General features: G+C 57.7%; 2 protein-coding genes across 2 annotated transcripts; one reads left to right on the top strand and one right to left on the bottom strand.

Annotated features, from left to right (window-relative positions):
* Positions 1 to 76: 76 nt before the first annotated feature.
* LOC133342417 (uncharacterized) lies at positions 77 to 4545 on the bottom strand. The gene is made up of 4 exons (XM_061551587.1): positions 3880 to 4545; positions 2759 to 3308; positions 1277 to 1393; positions 77 to 647 (listed from the first exon to the last, which is right to left on the bottom strand). The coding sequence occupies exons 1-4, from the start codon at positions 4198 to 4200 to the stop codon at positions 376 to 378; spliced, it is 1260 nt and encodes a 419-aa protein (XP_061407571.1). The 5' UTR covers positions 4201 to 4545; the 3' UTR covers positions 77 to 375.
* Positions 4546 to 10851: 6306 nt separating this feature from the next.
* LOC133342787 (F-box only protein 36-like) lies at positions 10852 to 16308 on the top strand. The gene is made up of 4 exons (XM_061552108.1): positions 10852 to 11003; positions 12314 to 12422; positions 13810 to 13982; positions 14988 to 16308. Exons 1-4 carry the CDS (start codon positions 10908 to 10910, stop codon positions 15237 to 15239), a joined length of 630 nt encoding a protein of 209 aa, XP_061408092.1. The 5' UTR covers positions 10852 to 10907; the 3' UTR covers positions 15240 to 16308.
* Positions 16309 to 16914: the final 606 nt, after the last annotated feature.

Raw genomic sequence — 16914 nt, 5'->3', positions numbered from 1 at the left:
AGCGAGCGAGCGAGCGCGTGCAACGTTAAACTCTACCCACCTGCGCGGTTACCCCTCTGGCCAATAGTTGCAACGACGAAGCCGCGGTCGTAACGATCCGTCGACCGACACCGATTCTCACACCGGCAAACCGAGTGGCAGCCAAGGGGTAGGGGGAGACGTGCCCGGAGAGGGGCTGCGTCCGCCGCAAGAGACGGAGCGCCGGAATGGGATCGCGTGCAGGAGCGCTCGGTGGGTGGATCGCTGCGTCGTCGCAGCAGCACACAGGGTTGCGGACAGAACTCGATAGTCGGTCCTGGACCTCGATTGGCGGTCGTGGTGCGAGTGGGGTCGTGTGCCCGCTGCATCGTGCTGGGTAGGTCGTTTTCCGCCGCCTCACTGCGCTTTACCCCGCTTGCCCGCATTGAGCGACGCGACTTTGCCTGTCGGCGTCACCGCCGGTGTCACCGCCGGTGTCACCGCCGGTGCCGCCGCCGCCGCCTTCTTGCCTGCTCCCTGTGGCCTGGCCCGGAGCTGCGTCGCGGCCGGCGCCGCGGGCAGTGCTGGCCGGGGCGGAGGGCCGGGACGCGGCTTGGTGCGGTAGAGCAGCTGGCGCGAGAAGAGCAGAGGGACGCGGCCCCGGTAGAGGAACACGGCGAGGAGTGCGCCTGCGTGGGGCGTGGGGACACGGGTGGTGGGGAGAAGACACCTGTGAACTGAAACTAAAAGACTTTATTTTACCAGGTAAGGCCCCACTGGGCTATGTAGCTCATTTTTGTTCCGAAGCGACCTGGCCACAAATGAAAGCTCAACAGAGCGGCTTTTCGCGTGGAAGTTTCGAGCAGACAAATATATGCAACGCGTGATGTTGATTCTAAATGTGGAGGGGAAAAAACCGGAGGACCCGGAAAAAATCCCACAACCTCCTGCACACCGGGCGAGAGACCATCTCAACACCGTGGCGTCCCATGTCAGCAAAAGCCTCTAATCCAGCCACGCAATTCCAATACTCGCCATTTGCCACGAAATAACGGTGACGTCACCACGGCACCTGTGCCAGGTAAGGTGCACTTTGAGGCCACGTAAAGTGTCTTAAGTCTCGCGGACGGGACGCCACGGAACAGACTGAGGTGCCGTGGATTGACTGAGATGACTGGCAGATGCACCAGGCGTGCCCCCTACTGTGCCGTCATAGACATACTTAACAGCACTTGCCCCAGCAATCCATGCGAGGCTGATTACAGTGGAGTGGGTTGGCGATCGCTGTCTCTCTCTCTCTCTCTCAGTGGTTGAGTACCTAGCACAGGTGCGAGCAGGTAGACGAGTCCCAGCCTGGACGGGGACGGAGTGGAGCATCCCCACATCAGGGCCAGCGCCACCGCGGGGTTCAAGACGCCCAGAGACGTTGACTCCACTGCGCAGCGCACAGCAAGACCACAACATCGCACCACCACATTCATCAGTCAGTCTTTGAGTTGCCATACCCGTCAACCCCTTGTCAGTGCCCTACCTTATTACAGACCAAATTCAGACCTTATTGGTCACCCCGTGCCCTCTTATAAATCTCAGCGTTCATCCTACAAAGTCCCATCACAAGGGAGAAACACAAACTAATAATTAAAACAATTAACCCCTAAAAACAAAGTTTTTCACTATAAATCCTTTATATGCGTGGTGGCTAGAGTCCTCTCGTCCTCTGGCTTGAGATGGCTGCCACCTATGGGTCAGATGATTGCCTGCCACCATTAAGCAATTGGTAATTAAATATAAAAAAAATTGCAAAAAAGTGTAAAGTTACGGAAAAATGTTTTCACGAAAATAAATTGTCACGCACAACGAGTCTGTGTGCAAAATGTCAGCTCGATTGGATCACGGGAAGTGGGTTAAAAAACGACCGAAAGATTTGCACGGTCGTAAGCAAGCAAGCAAGCAAGTGAACTTAATATAAAGGATTTTAAAAAACACGTTTTTTTATGTTGCCCGTATTGAAACGGATGTACACCGTATGGACTGCACAGCGCACACGCAGAGCCGCAGCTGTATATGTTGAGCACGGCTTCTTCCTGCTTTGCAGATAGACCCGGGTTTGAATACTCGGTAAATCAATTTGCGGATGAACAGCTTTGTGAAATGGCAGATTACAATTCCTTATAGGGGAAACATACTAATTAATTGATTACTAACGTATCATATAATTACAATAACACACATTACAACTAATTACTAATCTACAACTCATTACTAATCGTAACAATTGACTGATTACCAATATCTTATATAATTACAATACCCCCCCCCTCCCCCCGCCTCAAATCCTTGCACCTGAATGAGTTCAATGATGACGATCTGCCCGATGATGCTGGATGTAATTACCAGCGAAACGTCATACTACTCAAAAATTGTAAAGTTGTGGATTCACTCTTAACACACCGGTGGGCTAAAGTAGTGAACTATTTGTTTTTTGTCAACATGACAATTTTTTTGCTGATTGGCCGTGTCGGGTGGTGGAGGGTTACGACACATTTATAAATAACGCGATCTAACCCAAAAACGTTTATTATGAAGATTCTCAGATGTTAAAAAAGAGACATATATACATGATCACATAGCTGCCAATCCAAATCGCAAGCACGCGAACCGTGTCCTTCCCCCGCGCCTCCAATTAGCACGGTTGGCTACGTACGGTGCCAAAGAAGTTCAACACAAAGACATTCACGAGTCGATTTGCGGATAAACGGGGAGTTTGGCGGCTGAACGGGTGACGCTGCACCAGACTCACCGATGCAGCTGAGCGTCGCCACGCAGGCCGCGACGAGCAGGGCGCGCGTGCGTGACACGGGAACCACGTCGACACTACCGCTGCCGCTGCTGCTCCTGCTGCTCCTGCTGCTAGTGCTTGTGATTGTGCCGACGTCACCGCTGCTGCTGGTGGTAGCGGTGGTAGATGCTCCACCAGCCTTGGCCGAGGAGGTGGAGGAGGGCACCCCGAGCCTCAACACCACCAGCGCTAGCACCATGGACAGCGCCGCCTCTGTGAGCATGGCTTCAATCAGCGCCTGGTGGCCGCCGTCGGCTGTGGTTGTGGTGGTTGTGGTGGTTGGCACCACCGCCGCCACCACCACAGCCGGCGGCGGCGTCACCACGCACTCGCCGGCGCGCGCCAGCATGTGGCGGATGACGTGGTGGAAGGAGAATTGTGTCGCCCAGAGGCGCAACACGCAGAGTCGCCCCACCAGGGCGCCCACTGCCTGGGCCACGAGCAGCACCGCGAGGTGGAGACACGGGAGGGATGCGTCCAGGGTGGACACCAGGGCCAGCACTGGATGACCCTGGGGGGGAAGGGGGGGGCGGTGAGGGGAGCGGTGGCGCAGTGATGTTTACTCAAGTTGCCCGGTATGCAGGAGGCCGTGGGTTCGATCCCAACCCTGACGCCTGTATATGTGGAGATTGCAAGTCTCTCTCTCCCCGTGGTCGCGTGGAGTTTTCTCCGACCCACGTGAAATTTCTATCCTCGGCTACAGCTCCTCCATGCGTGACAACCCTGCCTCGTAGCGCTCCCCCCCTCCCACCTCTCCCCTCACCTACTTCCCCTCAACTTCCACACTTCCTTTAATTCCCCCCACCAACTTCCTACACCTCCACTCCCCTCACCTTTCTTGCCCCTCGCCTCCCCTCCGCTCTCCTCACCTACCCTCCCACCTCTCCCCTCACCTCCTTCCACTCAACTTCCACACTTCCTTTAATCCCCCCCACCAACTTCCTTCACCTCCCCTCCCTCACCTCGCCCCTCCGCTCCGCTCACCTCCCTTCCCCTCCCTCACCTTCCCCCTCCCCTCTGCTCACCTCCCCTCCCTCACCTTCCCCCTCCCTCACCTTCCCCCTCCCCTCCGCTCCGCTCACCTGGGTGAGGGGGTGCGATCCCGCGTGCGCCACGGCCAGGGCCCCCGCGGCCCCCGTGGCGAGCTCGAGAACGGCGCGCACCCCGCGGGCCCCGCTGCCCTCGGCGGGGCCCGCCAGGGCGCGCACCTCCAGGGCGCACGCGGCCCACTGCGCGGCCACCAGCGACTCGCGCGTCGCCAGCAGCGCCCAGCGGAGCAACGAGGACGAGGAGGATGAGGAGGAGGGGCAGCAGAGGCGGCACAGGAGCGAGAGCGCGCGCAGCAGCAGCGCGCAGGACGCCACGACCACGAGCAGGGAGCCCAAGCACACGTTCAGAGACATGGTGCCGAGGTGGTGGGGAGATTGAGGGGGGTGGGGGTGAGGTGATGAGGTGACGGGCTGACGAGGGCGACGAGAGGATGGACGCACAATGGGGATGGAAAAGCCCGGAGCGGAGACACGCGGAGAGACACCGGGAGGCGGAGGAGACACGTGGAGATAGAGAAGACGCAAGGGGTTGGGGGGGGGGGGGGTACTAGGGGAGACGTGGAGATACGGGGGAGACAGGAGACAAGGGGGGAGACACGTGGAGACACGTGAGTTGGCGCGAGAAGAGAATTGTAGAAACACGGAGAGACAGAAGGAAAGAGAGAGAGGAGCGGGAGATGGAGGCGAGAGTCCAAGAGAGAGAGGGGGGCAGCGGTGAGGGGGGGAGGAGAGTGGAGGGAGAGGAGGGGAGATAAAGGAGAGGGAGGGGGGGCAGAGAGAGAAGGTGGGGGCGTAGTTATTGGGTATATAAGTGAGTAGAGGGGGAGGAGAAATGTGATTATGGAGGTGGGTGGGGGTAGCAGAGTGGATAGAGTTCACGGGTGGAGGAAAGAGAGGGGGGGAGAGCGAGGGGGGAGAGAGGGGGGGGGGGCGTGGGAATGCGGACAGGTGCATTGAAGGTCACCTGTGCCACGTCGTGTTAGGGGTGTGGGTAGTGGTATGGGTGGTGTTAGGGGTGTGGGTAGTGGTAGTGTTAGGGGTATAGGTAGTGTTAGAGGAATGGGTAGTGTTATGGGTAGTTAGTGATGTTAGTGGTAGGGTTATAGAGAGGGGTAGTGGTAGTTTTAGGAGTATGGGTAGCGTTCTAGTTATGGGTAGTGTTAGGGGAATGGGTAGTGTTAGGGGAATGGGTAGTGGTAGGGGTATGGGTAGTGTTAGGAGGTAGTGGTAGTGTTAGGGGTATGGGTAGTGGTATGGTTAGGGGTTAGTGTTAGAGGTATGGGTAGTGTTATGGGTAGTTAGTGATGTTAGTGGTAGGGTTATAGAGAGGGGTAGTGTTATGGTTAGGGGTATGGGTAGTGGTGTGGGTAGTGTTATGGGTAGTGGTATGGGTAGTGTTATGGGTAGTTAGTGATGTTAGTGGTAGGGTTATAGAGAGGGGTAGTTGTTATGGTTAGGGATATGGGTAGTGTTATGGTTTGGGGTATGGGTAGTGTTATGGTTAGGGGTTAGTATTAGAGGTATGGCTTGTGCTAGCAGTCGGGGTAGTGTAATGGGTATCGGTAGGGTTCGAGGTAAGGCGAGTGGCGGGGTTCGGGCTGAGTGTAAGAGTAACGTCTTCTATTTTCTAGTAACACGAAAACATTTCCGTGGGTATCCGGTCAACATCACGATCATCAACATCATCATCATCGGATGTGAATGAACTTTCGTTGTCCCACCAGGGGGGGGAGGGGGTGGGGGGGGGCGACTGTTCATGACGTTCTCCGTTGTGTGAAGTTCCTGGTGGCCTTTCGTGCGGCCCCTGACGCATCCCACCACCATCACCATCATCGTCGCTGCTGCTGTCACAAACCCAACAATGGTTTCAAACGGTGTGGCGGCCCTCACGCAGCTGATGATGTCTTAGGGGCCGTCCATAAATGACGTCACGCGATTTTGGACGATTTTTGACCTCCCCCTCGTCACAAAAAGTCAGAACCCCCCCCCTCAAATATGACGTCACAAAGCTCTGCCCCCCCCCCCCAAAAAAAAAACATATTTCCATTTTGAAAATAAAACATGCTTCAAATCGCTTTAAACTATTGTCATTGTAGTGCGTATTTCATGTGATGCTGCACTCTGATGTTGTAGGAGTGTTGTTATAACTATTAGTGTTGTTATAACAATTCTATATTTATTAAAAGTTGCGCATTTTGATGTGACGTCACATTTCTCACCCCCCCCACCCCCCTCGTCACACATCGTCACAAATGTCTGACCCCACCCCCTCCTAGGTGCGTGACGTCATTTATGGACGGCCCCTTAGCGAAAAGTGGACCCCCCCCCCCCTCCCCTCTGAAAATGAATGACGGACACCGTGCGACACGAAAGTGCAATCTCAGTGTTGCTGCTCCCACGTGGTGAAAGAAAGGACATCAAACCTGAACATGCTCACGCGTAGGTGACACTCAGGGTTCTAGATGTGAAGCTTTCGTGACTGCAAGGATTCATACTCTTAGTTATTTCGGTAAAGTCACGTAGGTAAAAAATGAAATTAAAATTAGTAAAAAATAAAATAAAAACCACGACGTTTCGGAGGCAACACAAGTCTCCGTCATCAGGTGGGGACCGTCACAGCCAGATTTGTTGCACACGAGGTACATCCTGGCTCACCCCCCCCCCGCCCCCTTCTTAACCTGTGTACAAAACAGGTCCCTGCGGGGTGGGCTGGTAACAACGAACAAATGAATGGCTATAATAAAACTAAATGGCTGGGGTACGATACGAAGGGAGAGTTTGAGGCCTAGTTCTAGGCTTTAGGCCGAGCTGTAGGCTTTAGGCCGCTGTGAGTTAATTTTAAATTTAAATGTTTTAATTAAAAACTATCTCAGGGAATTATTTAAAAAATATCTCAGGGAATTATAAGGGAATGTTACACTTGTTTAGCCAGGAAAGCCTCACTGAGTCTAAAGGTTTTTGTAGGGTCCTGCCAAGTGTTTGCAGTAGGGGGCGATGTTGCTACACCTAATCGGACATCGGACGGACGGACGATATAATCTATTGTAGGCTGGTTCACTTCGTTCCTACCAGTATAATCTCGTTTCTCTTAGAGATCTCTTCACTTGATGCAGCAAATCTGGTTGTGACGGTCCCACCTGATGACGGAGACTTGTGTTGCCTCCGAAACGTCGTGATTTTTATTTAATTTTTACTAATCTTAATTTCATTTTTTACCTACGTGACTTTACCGAAAGAACTAAGTCTGAATGGGATCCCGCCTGGATAAACAATGGTCTTTAATCTCAATAAACGGCGTCTATTTCGTTTGTTTCCCTCCCCTTAGTTATGGTTAACAATACAGTTTGATTGTGCATGCTGTTGTCACCAAGACATGCCATATTTAGTCAATCATGTTCACGTTAAATTATTATTAAGATTTTAGATTTTTTTTTCATGGCTGCCCGCAAGGGAGAAGCCAACGAGCCGTATGCGGATTCGGCGCCGCAGGCTATCAACCCCTGATCGAGGTGATGATTTAAAAGCGCACAGATCCAGTGGCTTCTTAATATCGGAAGGAAGAGTGTTCCAGACGGCCCACCCGCGCAACAACCAGCCAGCAAAACTTTTGAAAATGTAATACGGTAATTAAGGTTAAGTTTGTGCACTGTGTCCGATTTCCTCCGTAACGCGGTTGTTTTTGCTCTGATTTAAATTTGCTTCATTGCTCGACTTTGTACTCTTTGGTTTTTTCGGTAAAGTCACGTAGGTAAAAAATTAAAATAAATTAAATCACGACGTTTCGGAGTCAACAAAAGCTTTTTACCTAAGTGACTTCACAAAAAAAACCAAAGAGTATGAATCCTTGCAGTCACGAAAAACTTCAAATGTAGAAGAAATGCTCGACTTTGTTCTTCATTTAATTTGTCATTGCGGTGATCTCAGATTGTTCTTGCAAAATTAGACGACTCTGGAGTTTTAGGCTGGTCACAGAACACTCGAGAATTCAACCCCTCCCCCCCTGCGTCTCCCCTGCCCCCCCCGCCTCGGCGTCTCTTCCCTCCGCCCCCCCCCCTCCTCCCCCCTCCCCCCAACGTCTCCTCCCCCCGCCCCTCCCCTCAACGTCTCCTCCCCCCTCCCCCCAACGTCTCCTCTCCCCGCCCCTCCCCCCAACGTCTCCTCCCCCCGCCCCTCCCCCCAACGTCTCCTCCCCCCGCCCCTCCCCCCAACGTCTCCTCCCCCCGCCCCTCCCCCCAACGTCTCCTCCCCCCGCCCCCCAACGTCTCCTCCCCCCGCCCCTCCCCCCAACGTCTCCTCCCCCCAACGTCTCCTCCCCCCGCCCCTCCCCCCAACGTCTCCTCCCCCCGCCCCTCCCCTCCCCCCTCCCCCCAACGTCTCCTCCCCCCGCCCCGCCCCCCAACGTCTCCTCCCCCCGCCCCTCCCCCCAACGTCTCCTCCCCCCGCCCCCCAACGTCTCCTCCCCCCGCCCCTCCCCCCAACGTCTCCTCCCCCCTCCCGCCAACGTCTCCTCCCCCCGCCCCTCCCCCCAACGTCTCCTCCCCCCGCCCCTCCCCCCAACGTCTCCTCCCCCCGCCCCTCCCCCCAACGTCTCCTCCCCCCGCCCCTCCCCCCAACGTCTCCTCCCCCCGCCCCTCCCGCCAACGTCTCCTCCCCCTCCCCCCAACGTCTCCTCCCCCCGCTCCTCCCCCCAACGTCTCCTCCCCCCAACGTCTCCTCCCCCCGCCCCTCCCCCCAACGTCTCCTCCCCCCGCCCCTCCCCCCAACGTCTCCTCCCCCCTCCACCCAACGTCTCCTCCCCCCAACGTCTCCTCCCCCCTCCCCTCCCCCCAACGTCTCCTCCCCCCAACGTCTCCTCCCCCCGCCCCGCCCCCCAACGTCTCCTCCCCCCGCCCCCCAACGTCTCCTCCCCCCGCCCCCCAACGTCTCCTCCCCCCGCCCCCCCAACGTCTCCTCCCCCCTCCCCTCCCCCAACGTCTCCTCCCCCCTCCCCTCCCCCCAACGTCTCCTCCCCCCTCCCCCAACGTCTCCTCCCCCCGCCCCCCAACGTCTCCTCCCCCCGCCCCCCTCCCCCCAACGTCTCCTCCCCCCGCCCCCTCCCCAACGTCTCCTCCCCCCGCCCCTTAACGTCTCCTCCCCCCGCCCCCCAACGTCTCCTCCCCCGCCCCCTCCCCCCAACGTCTCCTCCCCCCGCCCCCTCCCCAACGTCTCCTCCCCCCGCCCCTTAACGTCTCCTCCCCCCCGCCCCCCAACGTCTCCTCCCCCCGCCCCCCTCCCCCCAACGTCTCCTCCCCCCGCCCCTTAACGTCTCCTCCCCCCTCCCCCCAACGTCTCCTCCCCCCCGCCCCTCCCCCCAACGTCTCCTCCCCCCGCCCCTCCCCCCAACGTCTCCTCCCCCCGCCCCCCAACGTCTCCTCCCCCCGCCCCTCCCCCCAACGTCTCCTCCCCCTTCCCCCCAACGTCTCCTCCCCCCGCCCCTCCCCCCCAACGTCTCCTCCCCCCGCCCCTCCCCCCAACGTCTCCTCCCCCCGCCCCTCCCGCCAACGTCTCCTCCCCCCGCCCCTCCCCCCAACGTCTCCTCCTCCCCCCGCCCCTCCCCTCAACGTCTCCTCCCCCCTCCCCCCAACGTCTCCTCCCCCCGCCCCTCCCCCCAACGTCTCCTCCCCCCAACATCTCCTCCCCCCGCCCCTCCCCCCAACGTCTCCTCCCCCCGCCCCTCCCCCCAACGTCTCCTCCCCCCGCCCCTCCCCCCAACGTCTCCTCCCCCCGCCCCTCCCCCCAACGTCTCCTCCCCCCGCCCCTCCCCCAACGTCTCCTCCCCCCAACGTCTCCTCCCCCCGCCCCTCCCCCCAACGTCTCCTCCCCCCAACGTCTCCTCCCCCCGCCCCCCAACGTCTCCTCCCCCCGCCCCCCCAACGTCTCCTCCCCCCTCCCCTCCCCCCAACGTCTCCTCCCCCCTCCCCTCCCCCCAACGTCTCCTCCCCCCTCCCCCAACGTCTCCTCTCCCCGCCCCCCAACGTCTCCTCCCCCCGCCCCCCTCCCCCCAACGTCTCCTCCCCCCGCCCCTTAACGTCTCCTCCCCCCGCCCCCCAACGTCTCCTCCCCCCGCCCCCTCCCCCCAAACGTCTCCTCCCCCCGCCCCCCAACGTCTCCTCCCCCCGCCCCCCAACGTCTCCTCCCCCCTCCCCTCCCCCCAACGTCTCCTCCCCCCGCCCCCCAACGTCTCCTCCCCCCGCCCCCCTCCCCCCAACGTCTCCTCCCCCCGCCCCCAACGTCTCCTCCCCCCTCCCCTCCCCCCAACGTCTCCTCCCCCCGCCCCCTCCCCAACGTCTCCTCCCCCCGCCCCCCAACATCTCCTCCCCCCGCCCCCTCCCCAACGTCTCCTCCCCCCGCCCCCCAACATCTCCTCCCCCCCGCCCCCTCCCCAACGTCTCCTCCCCCCGCCCCCCAACGTCTCCTCCCCCCCTCCCCTCCCCCCAACGTCTCCTCCCCCCGCCCCCCAACGTCTCCTCCCCCCGCCCCCCTCCCCCCAACGTCTCCTCCCCCCGCCCCCCGCCCCCCAACGTCTCCTCCCCCCGCCCCCCAACGTCCTCCTCCCCCGCCCCCCCCAATGTCTCCTCCCCCCTCCCCCCGCCCCCCAACGTCTCCTCCCCCCGCCCCTCCCCCAGCCCCCCAACGTCTCCTCCCCCCGCCCCCCGCCCCGCCCCCCGGCGTCTCCTCCCCCCCGCCCCTCCCCCAGCCCCCCAACGTCTCCTCCCCCCGCCCCCCGCCCCGCCCCCCAACGTCTCCTCCCCCCTCCCCCCGCCCCCCAACGTCTCCTCCCCCCGCCCCTCCCCCAGCCCCCCAACGTCTCCTCCCCTCGCCCCCCGCCCCGCCCCCCGGCGTCTCCTCCCCCCTCCCCCCGCCCCCCAACGTCTCCTCCCCCCGCCCCTCCCCCAGCCCCCCAACGTCTCCTCCCCCCGCCCCTCCCCCCGCCCCCCAACGTCTCCTCCCCCCGCCCCGCCCCCCGGCGTCTCCACGGTTGCCCCTGGAGACGCGGGCGGCGTCTTGTTGGCGTGTGTCTCATGGCGGCGCTGCTGCCCGATCCGCTGCTGGAGGCGCGGGACCAGGCGCGGGCTCCCCTCAAAGACTTCTACCAGATCGTGGTGACGAGGAGCGAGGTGAACGAGGGGGGTGACGAGGCGGGGAGACAGGGTAGAGGAGGAGGGGGGGGGGACGAAGACGATGGAGAGAGGAGACGGAGGAGAGTGGTTTGTGATGATTTGTAACGGGATCTTTACCGTGTTGTTGTTGTTGTCGTTGTTGTTGGTGGTGATGAGAAGTTTCTGTCAGATCGTGTTGACGAGAGGAGGAGTTAACGAGGTGGGTTGTTGTCGTTGTGGTGACCGCGATGGTTGTGGTGAAGAGGAGACGACGCGTAGGGGGTGGGGGGTGGGGTGGTGACGAGGTGCCTTGTGATGATTGTTCTAACAACTTAATTGTAATTGTGTTGACATGATGACAATGATGCCATGTCGTCGTGATGTTGATATTATCTTGTCGATCAGTGTGTGATTGAGGGGATTGTGTTCATAGCGGTGATGTTGATGGTGCCGGCGATGGGGGGAGCGGTGGTGCAACGGTTAGCGCGCTGCGCTGCGAATTGGCGATCCGAGTTCGATTCCCTCTCACGGCCAACACCGGTGACGATATATTTCAACCGATCCTGGGCCACCACTAGGTCGACTCAGCCTCCAATGAGTACCTGGTGCTATATATATAAATATTGACACTAGGAAGACAAAGGCGGCCGGGCGTGGTGCCGGCTTTCATAGGTGTGCTACTCGCTAACAGAACTTGCCCCAACAGTGTATTTAGGATGTACGGTGGATATCTGTCTGATGGTGAAGGTGATGTGGTTATATCTGTCTTTTTATCCTGATATACTTGAGCACCATGAGGGTAACAGATGATACACATCAATCAGCCGACCCCCCCCCCACCCAATGTCATAGTTCTTAACACACCACATTATTACCATATGGAAACCTCGCTAAACCCATAACACCTGGGTGGTTCTGTCCCTATGAATTCACGTCACGTCCTCAGAGTGCAACCTAGCCTGGCACAATCGCAGTGATGACGTCACCGCGTCTGTGGGCTGTTGTTGCAGGTGATATGAATATTAGATGGTGGTGTTGATGGTGCAGGTGATATGAATATTAGATGGTGGTGTTGATGGTGGTGACGGCGCAGGTGATATTAATATTAGATGGTGTTGATGGTGGTGACGATGGAAATGGTCCAGGTGATATGAATATTAGATGGTGGTGCAGGTGATATGAATATAAGATGGTGGTGGTGATGGTGGTGCAGGTGATATGAATATTAATTGGTGGTGATGCGGGTAATATGAATATTAGATGGAGGTGGTGCAGGTAATACAAATATTAGATGGTGGTGGTGATGGTGGTTGGTGATGGTGGTGCAGGTGATATGGAGGTGGTGGCAGGTCTCTCTGCGTCACGTGGGTCGGAGCACAAGACCCGGGGAGACGAAAGAGACTCACGCGGAGTTTCTGGAGGACAGAGTCCTGCAGGGTGAGGACACACGGGGAGACATGGGGGGAGGTGAAACACCGGGGGAGACACAGCGCAATACGGGGAGACACATTTCGTGAGACACGTTGTGAGACACGTTGCGAGAAGCGGTGGGACACGAGGAGACGTGGGACTACTTGAGGTAGAGACATGGCGGGAGACGAGCGAGAGACGATGAGATGCAGAGATACGCAATCAGGTGACAAAACGAGGGAACACGGAGGGAGACACAGGCATCAGCATAGGGGAGACAAAGGCGGCTGGTCGTGGTAGCTGCTGACCAAACCACCTCCCTCCTAGGTGAACCGTATAGTAGGTTATACGGGCGGAGTATCTTTGTGTGCGTGAGTAGTGGTGGGCGCCGAATCCGTCGATTCCCGCTCACGGCCAACACCAGTTGCAAATAAATTTTTAACCGGTCCTGAACCTCCCTTAGTATGTACCGTGTATGTTGAACTTCTTTCGCATCGTACGTAGCCAACCGTGCTAATTGGAGGTGCGGCAAAGAAAAAACAACAAATTAAACGCAGAGAGTAGTTCGAAAGAAGTGAGTCTTCAATGTAGATTTCAAAGTGCGCAGCTCCAGTGGCTTCCTAACATCGGAAGGAAGAGCGTTCCAGACGGCCGCAGAAGCGCGTCTGAAAGCGGGCGATGCGTTTCAACGTCGATTCGGCCTCAAACGAGTACTTGGCGATCGGGAGACAAAGTGCGGCCGCGCGTGGTTGCTGGCCACACCAGCCCCCTCGTGCGCCGCGCCGGCCTTCATAATCGGTGTTCGGCTAACGGCAACTTTCCCCAACAGTTCATCAACGGCAATGGGCGGTCTTTGTCTTCTTCTCCTCTCTCTCTCTCTGAGGCACACTTATTTATTATAACTTTACACTCAACGCAGGCCAATGTATACAACACTTGAAGGGGTAACGGCCCCTTCACCCGTCTAACAGGGAGACCCCACTAACACTAGCCCGGCTAGCCTGCTCCCAGGTCCTCCACTCGAGAGCTAGGGGAGGCTCGCTGATCCAGCTCTGGCCAAGCTGGGATCACGGCACCCTTAGCCAACCAGACCGGCTCTTACAAGAGCATCGGCTCTGGGCTCTCGGGGCCACGCCACTGGCTTGCCCTGGTCGGTCCTGAGAAGGACAGCGAGCCAGGGGAGTACCAGGGCCTATCTAGCCAGTCTTCACTGGTTAAGCTGAATACCACCGGCTCTCCGCCTTATATAGCAACTCCTCCCCGAGGGGTGGGGCCGTGGGGGATCACAGCGCCGTTACAGCCCCCCAGGGCTAACCGATGCGGACGTGGATGTAGGCACCCTTACGCGTGCGGGCGTAACCACCCCGTGTGTTTGTTTGTCCTCCCGTAACGCCCTGACATGTGTGTCCCTCAGGCCGCGTGCTCGCCGTGTTCGGGCCCGAGCTGCTGTCGAGAGCCCAGGACGCGTGCTCGGGCCGCCACGACTTCCTGTCGCGCCTCCCCGCGCCGCTCGGCGTACGCGTGCTCGCGCTGCTTCGCCTCGAGGACCTGCAGAGCGTGGCGCGCACGTGCACGCGCCTGCACGCGGTGCGAGGGTGGTGTGGGGGGCACAGGGAGGGGGGTTCGAGGGTGGCGTGGGGGGCACGGGGAGGGGGGTTGGAGGGTGGTGTTTGGGGCACGGGGAGGGGGGTTCGAGGGTGGTTTGGGGGGCACGGGGAGGGGGGTTCGAGGGTGGTGTGTGGGGCACGGGGAGGGGGGTTCGAGGGTGGTTTGGGGGGCACGGGGAGGGGGGTTCGAGGGTGGTGTGGGGGGCACGGGGAGGGGGGTTGCACGGGGGGGACACGGTGGAGACAAGCAGACGAGGGAAGACATGGGCACTGCGGTCGGCCAGATGTTAACTACCTCGCCTGCTATACAGGAGGTCGTGGGTTCGATCCCGACTCTGACGGTGCCCACTGTATATTTGGAATTTGCGTGCATCTCGATCATCACGGTGGTTAAATGTTAACTACCTCGCCTGCTATACAGGAGGTCGTGGATTCGACCCTGACGCCTGCTGCTGTATATTTGGAGTTTGCGTGTGTCTCTCATCATCATCACGGTGGCTAGGAGATGTTAACTACCTCGCCTGGTATTCAGGAGTTCGTGGGTTCGATCCCGACCCTGACGCCTGCTGCTGTATATTTGGAGTTTGCGTGTCACTCTGCCGTGGTCGCGTGGATTTTTTTCCGGGTCATCCGGTTTTTTCCCCTCCACATTCAGACTTAACATGCGTTTGTAGTATTTGTCTGCTATACATTTCCACAAGAGCCACTTCGTTGAACTATCATTTGTGGCCAGGCCGCCTCTGAAAGAGCTGCACAGCTAAGTTGGGCCTTATCTGTCAAACTAAAAAGTTTATATTTTAGGGGGCAAAATCATACACAGCGAGAGACTCACAGAGGGGATGCGGGAAGGCACACGGGGAGCAAAGGGAGACAAAAGGGGGAAGGCACAATGGGACACACAATACAATGGGACACACAATACAATGGGACACACAATACAATGGGGCACGCGTGTCCCGTGTGTGTGCGCGTGTGTGTCCATCAGCTGTGTGAGAGTGACGCGCTGTGGGAGGCTGTGTGCTGCGGCTGCGATGGCTCCTGCTCGTCGTCGTCGTCCTCGCATCGCGAGTCTCTGCGCGCCTTGGCTGCGGACATCGGCTGGAAGAAAGTCTTCTTCTCCAGCAAGCTCCACCTGCAGCTGCAGCTGCGGCGACGACGCCAACGCAACGACAACAGCGACATAAACGACGCACAGCAGCTTGCGCTCCCGGCACCGGAGGCCGTCCCAGCGAATTGATCTGCGCCCGCTCGCTGGCGTGCCGGCAGGAAATCGCAGTTTTTTTCCCTGCTCGTTGCTTGGTGGAACGGCGGTTGAAATGTGTTTTTTTGGTGGAGAGCGGATGGTTTCTTTTGTCATGCTTTTGGTGGAGGAAGAGTTGGGGGATTTTTTTTCCGTGGTTTGTTTTCGATGCAAATGCGGATTCTGCCGATTTTGTGAGGTTTAATTTCTGGAGTGAGTTAAGGAGGAAAGACCGTTTTTTTTTGTTAGCCACCGTTTCTGTTTACATCGGTGAATGAGGTTAAATGAGTTTTGGCGGAAAGGACTGTTTGCCGTGGGTTTTAGGTGAAAGGGAGCCATGGTTTCCGTTTACATCGGTCAATGAGGTTAAATGAGTCTTGGCGGAAAGGACTGTTTGCCGTGGGTTTTAGGTTTAAGTTTCATTTTATATTTTAAAAAGGGGGGGGGGGGGGGGTGGTAGTTTTACCCGCATTTGAGGAAAGGTGGTCGATGCCAGATTTAGGTTCTGAAGTTTCCATGGAATTGTACGAAATGATTTTGAACAAGTGCACTTCTTCAGGAACTGCTGACAGTAATGCACATAGGGTCGAGTGGTTTTATTCTTTTGTGGTTTTCAAAACATATGGCTTTCTGGCCTGTACTGTTACTCTGTTAGGGTGGGGGCTTTTTCTCTCGTCAGTTACAGATGTTATTGTTTGTGTTTGGCATTAGTCTCGCTAATGGCCCCCAGAGTGTAGTCTCCATATACATGGCTCCCAGAGGCAGACTTTGCAGCTGTGAGCATCGGTGACTTTACCGTGCTGGCAATCCACAGTCGTCTCTCTCCGTCTCATCGCTGTCTGTCGCGGCGGTCACGTTTGCTCGAATATATTTTGATGGTGACGTAAGACAAGAGGACCACAATGCAGTTCTTCAGGAACTCTTGATGGTTTTTGCATAGTGCACAAAGGCAAAGTGTTTTGTACGCGTCGCTGTGTCTGTTTTTGGTGAGGGGGGGGCCGAAACACATTTAACATTGCCATCCTTTTCTAATTGTGCAATTCGTTCATTAAAATCGCTTCTAAGAGATGCGTTGAATTGTATCAGAATCGATGGAAATGCGATGTTTTGTCCGTTTGCACGTACAGCGCACTGACACGACTCTACAGATTTAAACGGCTGTAGATTCAGTGAGCCGTGTGGTCTTTCTACTGCCGGATGCAGGCATCCCCAACACAGTCACCACTCACCATCCCTCAGTCCTGATATGCCACAATGCATCGCACTCTCTCCTTCCTGCAGACAAACCGATTTCATTGCTCCATCTCTGCAGCGGACGTACTCATTGGCCGCCATTCCCTGTAGCCATGACCGGCTCAAGCCCCCGGACTTTTCTCAGCAACATTTACAGTTTGGATTTACACGGTGGCGTCGACTGGACATCTGTGAAAAATTCGCTTTGTAGCTCATCGGATTCCTCCAGAATAAATCGTCTGAGTCTGGTGTCTAAAATACAACGGAATCTTAGTCCACTGTGGTGGGATTATACTGGTAGGAACCTCTTGGTTACACCAGCCCACAGGGGATTATTGTGTCCGTCTGTCCGTCGTGCATCCAAAAATGGGAGGGGTGGGGCTGGGTGGAGAGGGGAGGGTGGGGAGGGGCTGGGTGGGGAGGGTGGGGCTGGGTGGGG

The sequence above is a fragment of the Lethenteron reissneri genome, chromosome 2, assembly GCF_015708825.2.
Source record: "Lethenteron reissneri isolate LAM-NWPU_2019-01 chromosome 2, ASM1570882v1, whole genome shotgun sequence".
Lineage (NCBI taxonomy): Eukaryota > Metazoa > Chordata > Hyperoartia > Petromyzontiformes > Petromyzontidae > Lethenteron > Lethenteron reissneri.
The sequence above is the reverse complement of the archived record's forward strand: the minus strand, read 5'-3'. Positions and strand labels throughout refer to the sequence as shown.

Excerpts from the sequence above, each read along its gene's own strand:
- LOC133342417 (XM_061551587.1), bottom strand. The coding sequence starts at position 4,200 with ATGTCTCTGAACGTGTGCTTGGGCTCCCTGCTCGTGGTCGTGGCGTCC. Across the intron at positions 1,394-2,758 it reads GGCGACGCTCAGCTGCATCG|TGGAGTCAACGTCTCTGGGC; the intron begins GTGAGTCTGGTG and ends TGCGCTGCGCAG. Across the intron at positions 648-1,276 it reads CCTGCTCGCACCTGTGCTAG|GCGCACTCCTCGCCGTGTTC; the intron begins GTACTCAACCAC and ends CGCCCCACGCAG.
- LOC133342787 (XM_061552108.1), top strand. The coding sequence starts at position 10,908 with ATGGCGGCGCTGCTGCCCGATCCGCTGCTGGAGGCGCGGGACCAGGCG. Across the intron at positions 11,004-12,313 it reads TCGTGGTGACGAGGAGCGAG|GTGATATGGAGGTGGTGGCA; the intron begins GTGAACGAGGGG and ends ATGGTGGTGCAG. Across the intron at positions 13,983-14,987 it reads CGTGCACGCGCCTGCACGCG|CTGTGTGAGAGTGACGCGCT; the intron begins GTGCGAGGGTGG and ends TGTGTCCATCAG.